This window comes from Triplophysa rosa, linkage group LG12, assembly GCF_024868665.1.
Source record: "Triplophysa rosa linkage group LG12, Trosa_1v2, whole genome shotgun sequence".
NCBI lineage: Eukaryota > Metazoa > Chordata > Actinopteri > Cypriniformes > Nemacheilidae > Triplophysa > Triplophysa rosa.
Window position 1 is genome coordinate 14,619,951 of NC_079901.1, and position 9,702 is coordinate 14,629,652.

The window sequence follows — 9,702 nt, forward strand, 5'->3', positions numbered from 1 at the left end:
TTATTACTAGGAGTTTTCTATGTGTATAAATATTTTATAATTTCTTTATATTGTGGGTTCATGATGCCACCGGCACCTCAAATTCTATTGGTCTCAGTGAGAATATGATTCTGTGCTGTCTCATAGCAACCTAAAAATAGATTATGCTATATATGGCTGAAATGGCTGGAACAAGTTGTGGATGTTTAATTGCAATTTAAACAGTGCAATGCTGTCATTGTCTATACAGACAGACAGATGGAGGAACAGACAGAAAGACTGATAAATATTCTCAGACAAAGCACAAGATTTAGAAGATAGCAGCTTAAAAATACCATTTCAATCTGTTTTATGGCTTAAATTAAATCTTAGATTAGTTTATATTATATAATTGTATATTGTATGGTATGTATAAATAAATCCTCTACAACAATCATTTCTTTTTTGATAAATGTGTAACTGTTTGGAAACTGTTTGTAATTTCCTTTTTATTGAGATGACAATACAAAACGTTGTCTTCATACTGATTTATGTTTTAAATTACAATAGCCTATAATTGTTTACATTTTACATTATCCTCTAATTCAGTATGCACCCTTCTGTCTAACGAGTTGGACTAATTTAAGAAACCTGACAAATTTGTTTGTTTGTGCTTATCATGACAACATATGAGGTAGGTTCACACCAGACCACATTTATTTGTGTTCATTCTGACGTCAGTCATATTCACGTTTCATTGACGAAGTGAAAAAGGGGAAGTTATTTATAACCCTCAACGTCTTAGAGTGATTCTTTGGTGCGCAAATAGGAATATAGCGATTGGACTGGTCTCTTGCGTTTCAGTAACAAAAGCAGTGGAGCTGGAGCGTCGCTGTGCTTGCATGATAGAACAGAGGCTAAAACAGGGCAGTTCTGATGGGTCTGAACTAAATAACCACACAACCTGTGCTGGAAAACCATGGCTCTTAACAGCTTATAAAGAATATTGGAGACCATTACCGTGGACTTATTCTATTCTACAATGATAAACCTGTGCGTCAACCAGGTAAGAACATTTCTGAACTCAACCCATTTCGATATTTAATTACTTGAGAAAGACATTTGGCTGTAAAACAACTGAGATATTTTTTAAATATTTATGTAGCCTATAAAATCGTCGTGTAGTAATCTTTGCTACTTATTATAGCCTACTAGTAACGTTTGCAACGAAATGTTTTGTCAACTCGCGACCCAATGCACAGTAGGCTACACATTTACTTTTGAGAAAAAATAAAATGCAGGTACATAAGGACAACTAAGATGCTTTATAAAAGTCGATGCATCTGATGAGAAATTATAACTTTGATGCCCACATCATCGGCTATGAAGAGCATGTTTGTCCTGTAAAAGCGCACATCACGGATTTTTAGCGGAGACCTTTTTCACATGGTCTCAGGACCATGGACAGTGCAATTTCACAAACGCAAAACGCAGTCTATACAACGCGCATCGTAGTTGAGAAACACTTAAACAAAAGGCATTATTGAACCAGTTAATTCTTGTCAGATTATTTCATTCGTATCACATTTAAGCCATAACACCACTATTATTTGTTCCAAATAGGTCTAAACATTTTAAAAGTTAGCCTATTAGGGAAACTGTTCTGAACATATTGTGATTATCGAAAATGAAAAAAAAAAAACGAAGGGGGACAAATTCATACCAAAGCAACTATTTAAACACAAAAATACATCGCGCTATTAATACAGTGTATTGAGTAACACAGTTGAAAGGAAAACGCTTCTCACATTGAATAAAATGCAGATGAAACACTCATTTCCTCGAGGACATTCGCCATCAATAACCATCTCGACATTTAATACCATAATAACATTACACTGGGCACGCTACACAAACACTCTTCAACATTACAATCTTCAAACGAACCGAACTGCGCTAATCTAAAATGAAAACTTCCATTCGCACCTGAACCACCTGTCAATTCAGCGTCTCGTCTTATAACTCTTTCAGGCTGCCACCTGGTGGCTTTTCAAAATGACATGCTGGCTATATCATGAGCAAAGCTTTTTAACGTCAATACCGCCTTTCCTTGTCAATACTTTTGTTCAAACTGTATTGTTTATAAACTCAAATAGAAATGTCCCATATGCAAGATTACTGTAGCGGCAGTATGTTATTGCCTTGCAGGACTGAGGCTGATTTGGGTCCAGTCTAGGTGATGGCTGATGTGCTGGAGCTCAGGACTGATGGGAACTCTCTTCTGAAGGCGGTGTGGCTTCGACGTTTGCGCCTTACAAGGCTTCTGCTAGAGGGAGGAGCTTACATCAATGAGAGCAATGACCGAGGAGAGACGCCACTCATGGTGGCATGCATGTCCAAACACTCTGACCAGCAAAGTGTCAACAAGGCAAAGTTGGTCAAGTATCTACTGGACAACAAAGCTGACCCTAACATTCAAGACAAAGCTGGAAGGACGGCCCTCATGCATGCATGCAGCCAGAGGGCGGGACATGAGGTGGTGTCTCTCCTGCTGTCCAATGGGGCTGATCCAAGCCTGGATGATCGTCACGGATCTTCTGCTCTAGTCTACGCTGTCAATGCAGACGATAAAGAAACCCTTAAAGTTCTCCTGGATGCCTGCAAAGCTAAAGGCAAGGAGGTGATTATCATCACCACTGACAAATCCCCATCTGGAACCAAAACCACCAAGCAGTACCTGAATATTCCTCCCTCGCCAGAGCTGGAGGAGAGAACCTCTCCTGCACCGTGTGCCTCACCTTCAGATATAGATCTGCATGCATCACCATCTCCGAGCAAAGAGGAAGAGAAAGACACCGTATTCAATTTTCAAACCAAGTTTAAGTCAACCTCAAACACAGCTGCAAAACTCGCCAACGGACTTACCTCTCCCAGTAAGAAGCCAGTGAACCCCAAGAGGGCTCGTCTACCCCAGTTGAAACGTTTACAGTCAGAGCCCTGGGGTCTGATTGCCCCCTCTGTCCTAGCAGCAGCCAATGAAGAGAGCAAAAGAGCCAACTCTGATGAAAATGTTGTTGCGGGTGTCAACGGGCTGAGCCTGTCCAAAAGAGGCACTTTGTCTCGGCATAACAGAGTTGATGGAAAAGATATTCTTTTTCCAATGGTGGGAGATCAGGCGACAAAAATCTCCCCAACTTCATCGCATCCAACACCATCCAAAGTTTTATATGACAGATCTCTTTCACAGCACCAGCCTCTGACACGACGTAGCACCGTCCCCACAGAGCAGGACGGCACTGGAGGAAACTTTGGGCCAGCTAGCCTCAGAGATACAGTGTACCGGAGAAGACTGGGGAATGAGCACTATGACTCGGACTCCCAGCTGTACTCAGATTCCAGCTTGCTAGACTCTCCCAAGGCACCAATGGAGAGAAGAAAGCTCAATACATCCCCCCTTGCAATGCTTACAGGCTCACGAGAGTCGTTAGACAGCAATCCCAGTACCTCCTCCCCTAGCACAGCCAGATGCCGAGCACCTGGTCTGTTGGAGCGGCGTGGCTCTGGAACGCTCTTGCTGGACTACATATCCCATACGCGTCCGGGTCACCTGCCCCCATTGAATGTCAACCCTAACCCTCCTATTCCTGATATAGGAGCCAGCAGCAAGCCCTCATCCCCACTTGCAGCAGGAATTAGACCAATAGCTCCAGTAGCACCAAACTCACCAAAGAGAGGCAACCTCAGGACGAAGAAAAAGCTTGTTAGAAGGCACTCTATGCAAGTGGAACAGATGAAGCAGCTTTCAAATTTTGAAGAGCTCAACCACCAGTCGTGAGAGTCAATCTATGTAGATGTAGCAACTTGAAAATGTATAAAAATGAAAGGAGTTTTATAGACTACGTTGATTGCTTAGACAGGTGAAAGCAGGTACCTGTAATAGTACGTAAAGGTAGTAAGCGCGAAATGTAGCCATTTAGGGCAAAGGGATATTTTATCATTCAATATGCTAGTTTGGAAAAAATCAAAAAGTAAAAATGAATCTAATACCTAAGAGTTTAAAAAAGTCACAGATGCATAAATAGCTTATTGTGTTGTCAAGATGAAGATATTTCAGGATGCAACCTAGCTGTTAAAGATTAGTATAGATCTAATATATCACGTACCGTTGTAGAGTAAGCTTAGACTGTCACTTCCTACCACCCACAGAACTAATTTTCAAAATATATATATATATATATATTGTTAGAAATGTGATTTACAACACAGTCACAAAAACACAACAAAAGAGTGTGCCAATTTCCTTTCTGCAATACAGTTTGTAATCTCAAAGAGTAGGTGAGAGAGCATTCTAATTGTCTGGCGTATGAAGATTGCATTTGACAGCTCCACTACATCTAGTCCTTCTGCTGCAAATAAAAACAGAGATTCATTAAGGCAGACAGGAGAGTGAATGTAAAACCAGACTTTCAAAATAGAGCAGAGAGGTAAGCAGATCATATCCATTAAAAGAGAGAATTCCACCGGCTCCTGATTAAAAAAGCTAGAAGTCCTGCAAGAAACCAAACCAGTTGAGAACTACAGGCAAAATGAGGTACAAGAGAAATATCAGGTTATAACATTCACTGATCATTCTACACATAAAATGTTAGCTTTTAAATGTTAATGTTAATAATGACTGTGTGCAGATGTATCATACATGCATTGTATCTGGTCTAGATTTTGTGAGAAATACTGACCATCTGTGAGATAATGATAGGAAAATCTGTCTATATTGTAATTGATTACATCCTCCATTGGTTGCAATAACACAGGCAACATTGCTAATATAATTATGACTTACTCTTTAATGCAAAGATGATTCATACTCATAGAGCCCTTAGTTAACCTTGCTAGGTTGGCTGTCTACAGAGATTTAAATTCTCAGTTCGTTCCATGATGAGTTCAGGAGATTGAATGTTTGTAGCTAATTAGTGTATAGTGCCTTTGCAGGAGAGTAAAGGATGTTCTGCATCACAAATTACATGTTATGAAATACTACTGAGCACTATTTAAATCACAATATTACAGCCACTTTGCTGCAGGTAACAAATCACACAGTTATGGGATGAAGACAACAATCAACAAAAATTACTTAGTAAAATGTTTAACTTGATGAAAATGTAAAAAAATCACAGTTAAGTCTGTAGCGGAACATGCCTTGTGAAAAACCAATGACTATTGTACAGAATAAAGTGAACATAGGTTTATCCCTTTGTCAGCCAATGTTATGTGGTAGAACAAATGTGCCCATGTTATTTTGTGTGCAAATGCAAAGTGCTTCAGATTCATTGCTGCTATATTCTAATAGCCACTTGACTAAAAAAAGCTCTCAAATAATAAATGTTCTGTAGTACAAGAGTTAGCTGGCTAACTCCTCACTAATTTCCCCTGGATTAAGACATTAAACAAAAGCAATCAGCAGATGGATTTAGGCTTTTGGTCTGCGATTATACAATACACATAAAATGTGTCATAAAATGATATTTAATAATTCATAATTTATAATTGCAGGCATTGTTATTCATGTATGAGTGGTAAAAGACACATGGACACATGCGCACGAACCCCAATTCAAACAAAGAGATTTTATCACAACTGTCTTATATCAAAACTGTGAGACATACTAGGTTGTGCTCATGTTTACATTGGTTGATGCATAGTATTTTTGTATGTAGTACCTTGTATATTTTGAATAAATGTCTGTAACAATCTGTACAATCATTCTATTGTTTTAATTTTTCAAATGACTGAACGGGCACCCTCCTACCTACGGTATAAATGCATGATACATATACGGACTATTTCAATATGGACCAATGCAGCATCCAGGTCCCTTAGCCTTCTCAAGCCCTACATGACCCGTGGATATGTGTGGCCACAAAAGGAGTAGAAATATCTTTGTATAGGCTCAATTACATTTACATTTTACGCATTTGGCAGACAATTTTATCCAAAGCGACTTACATTGCATTATACTATACATTTGTTTCTAAGAATGTGCAATCCCCTGGGATTCGAACCCATGACCTTGGCGTTGCTAACGCCATGCTCTAAAACACTTGAGCCACAGAAAAGCTAGCCATTAATTACACACTTCAAGAGAGTAACAACACAAACCTCTCCTGTAGCACTATGGTACAATAGCACCACTCGCGCCCTTAAAAGAGAAACACCTAAACTGGAACGCAAATGGAAACAAACCCAGTTAGAGGTCTTTAAAACTGCGTGGAAAGAGAGTGCAAACTGTTATAAAAAGGCACTCAAAGCAGCAAAGGCTGAGCACCTCCGTAACCTCATAGAAACTAACAAAAAAGGTTATCATCCAAGGTTTTTATTTAGTACAGTTGCTAAATTAACAAATAAACAGACATCACCTGACCTGGTTATTCCGTCGCACCTTGGTAGCAATGATTTCATGATTTTTTTTACAGAGAAAATCGAAAACATATGAGACAAAATAGTAAAAACTCAACCTCCAAGTCTGTCCTATGAATTAGTACCAACCATCGCCCCAAAAGAAAGGCTACAGTGTTTTTCACCTATAAAACAGGAAGATTTAATTAAACTTATTGCAACATCTAAACCTACAACTTGCTTATTAGACCCCATACCAACTAAACTATTAAAAGAGTTATTACCCGTTGCAATTGAGCCCATTTATAACATTATCAACTCGTCAATTAATCTAGGCCATGTCCCAGGACCCTTCAAACTGTCATTAAGCCTCTTATCAAGAAACCAAACTTAGACCCCAATGAACTAGGAAACTATAGACCGATTTCAAATCTCCCTTACCTGTCTAAAATACTAGAAAAAGTAGTGTCCACTCAGTTGTGCTCTTTCTTACAAAATAATGACATACACGAAAAATTACAGTCAGGCTTTAGACCGCATCATAGTACTGAAACTGCACTCGTTAAAATTACAAACTACCTGCTTATAGCATCAGATAAAGGTAACATCTCACTCCTAGTCCTGCTTGACCTTAGTGCTGCGTTCGATACTGTAGACCATAAAATACTTCTAGATCGCTTACACAATTATACCGGTATTCAGGGACAGGCACTACAATGGTTCAGATCTTACTTATCAGACATATATCAATATGTCCATTTAAATGGGGAATCATCAAATCTAACGCAAGTAAATTATGGATTACCTCAGGGATCGGTTTTAAGACCCTTGCTATTCTCCATATACATGCTGCCCCTTGGAAACATTATTAGAAAACATGGAATTAGCTTCCACTGTTATGCTGATACTCAGCAATATATCTCATCAAGACCAGATGATTCCTTCCAGCTATCCAAATTGGCACAGTGCATCGAAGATATAAAACATTGGATGACTTGTAATTTCCTTCTTTTAAATTCTAATAAAACAGAAATATTACTTATCGGACCAAAGACACGTGAGCAGAATATTTCGGATTATAGCCTGCAAATTGAAGGCTGCACTGTTACTCCAGCAAATACAGTTAAAGACCTATACGTTATATTAGACAGCAACCTGTCATTTAAAAATCACATCTCAAATGTCACAAAAACAGCCATCTTCCACCTTAGAAATGTTGCCAAATTGCGAAATAGTTTATGTGTGGCTGACGCAGAGAAGCTTATTCATGCATTTGTGACCTCAAGACTTGACTACTGTAATGCACTGCTTAGTGGTTGTCCTGCATCATCAATAAACAAACTACAGTTAGTTCAGAAAGCAGCTGCCAGAGTTCTAACCAGGTCCAGAAAATACGATCACATAACCCCAATGTTATCAAGCCTTCACTGGTTACCCATTAAGTATCGTATTGACTTTAAAGTTCTTTTAATAACATATAAAGCCTTAAAAGGTTTAGCCCCTACCTACATAACAGAGCTTCTACCACACTACAACCCATCACACTCTCTAAGATCTCAAAACTCAAGACTTTTGATAACACCTAGAATAACTAAATCCACCAAAGGGGGTAGAGCTTTCTCATACGTAGCACCTAAACTCTGGAATAGCCTTCCCGATACTATTTGAGGGTCAGACACACTCCCAATTTAAATCTAGATTAAAGACACATCTTTTCAGCCAAGCTTTCACTTAATACATAGTTAATGAACAGCAGCTATGCTAATTATTCTCTTTCTGCCCTCGCCTCGGGGATGCCCATCCCGAGGTAGGGAGAGATTCCGCCAGACCCAGATGAACGTCATATGCCCATCCCCAACTAGAGATTATGCCAGCTACATCTGAAAATCCCGTACCATCCTCCTGCGAGAGCCTGCGGACTGACTGACCATCCCAGCTACATCCAAGGCAATTCCATCACCACCCAAGAGAAAAGCGACCATCTGACCAGCCCAGCTCAGACAATTCCATCCCCAACCAAGAGCAAAGACGGACTACTTGTCACATTAATGCTAAATTTACAATATTTGGTATTTAATGCTAAAATTATATCACATGACAGCAGTTTGAAGTTATGGCTGAACTCAGTGACTTTGAATGGAGGTTGCTGGGTGGGTGTTTGTGGGGAGGTGGGGGGGCTTGTTGGTTGTGGTTTGGGGTGTTTCATTTGTTGGGACTGTGTGGGTCTGGTCTGGTCTTGTTTTGTGGTCGATGTCAGACAACAGAGGAATAAAGTTGATTATGCCATTACTATTTTTCCCTGGTTGTTCCTGTTGTCTGGTGTCAATCGCAGAATGGGACCGGGTTGGACCTGCACGGTTTCGGCGGGTGGGGCTTCCTGGGTCGTGGCTTGTGGGTTCTCCCTGTTCTTCGTGGACGTTTGCTCGGTGGCTTTTGGTCGGGGTCACTGAGTGCAGCTATGACCGTCAGAGGAGATCTGGCCCTCCTGGCTGAGCCTGGTTTCTTCCGAGGTTTTTTTACTCCATTAATCATCATTGGAGTTTGGGTTCCTCGCCACAGCAGAGCAGTGTTGGCTTGCTCACCGGGAGACTGCATTTATTTATTAGATATTATTTATTAGAATGATCTTGCTTGGTCTATAAACACCATGCACTGTGCTTTGTTTTACCTTTCTGTGTTTTTATGTTTTTCTTATTTGCTCCTGTAAAGCTGCTTTGGAACAATGCACATTGTGAAAAGCGCTATATAAATAAAATAAAATTGAATTGAAATGTGTAAGTACATAAACAGATTACAGAGAATCCAATTACAAAGGTGTTGCTTGGGTTTGAAGTATTTGTCCATGTGTAAATCGACGATTTCAAGATGAAAACTACTAAAAGTAATACTAGTGCCTAAAAGTGGATTTTTAAAAATGTATTGAAAATGACAAAAATGATAATGTTTTCTTATCACTTTACATACAGTATGTATATGAATCATTATTGTTTTAAAGAATTGTGATGCAGTTCAATCAGTTAAACTAAAAATAAACTTAATGAATTAAAGAGTTAATAAATTATTTTTTAATTATTATTTTAATTTTAATACAATTAATGTATTATTTTAATAAACATACTACTAAAACCATGTGGGATTTGTCTATTTACCTGAATAGTTTGATTTGTTTCACTAGCATCTGCATTATGGTTATCTTTTAAAACAAGACTTTACATATTTATATATCTAAACAATTTAAAAAGCTATGATTTAAACAATTATCTTCTGATAGCTGTTACAAATAAACATTCCTTCATTAGTCAGTTGTAGAGTCAGCAATGCTTAAAAATATATACATTTAGTTGCACAATC

General features: G+C 38.9%; 1 protein-coding gene across 1 annotated transcript; it reads left to right on the plus strand.

Moving 5' to 3' along the window:
- The first annotated feature begins 767 nt into the window (after window positions 1–767).
- Window positions 768–9,294, plus strand: ankrd34c (ankyrin repeat domain 34C). Its single transcript, XM_057348753.1, has 2 exons — window positions 768–1,024; window positions 2,167–9,294. The coding sequence occupies exon 2, from the start codon at window positions 2,198–2,200 to the stop codon at window positions 3,791–3,793; it is 1,596 nt and encodes a 531-aa protein (XP_057204736.1). The 5' UTR covers window positions 768–1,024; window positions 2,167–2,197; the 3' UTR covers window positions 3,794–9,294.
- Window positions 9,295–9,702: the final 408 nt, after the last annotated feature.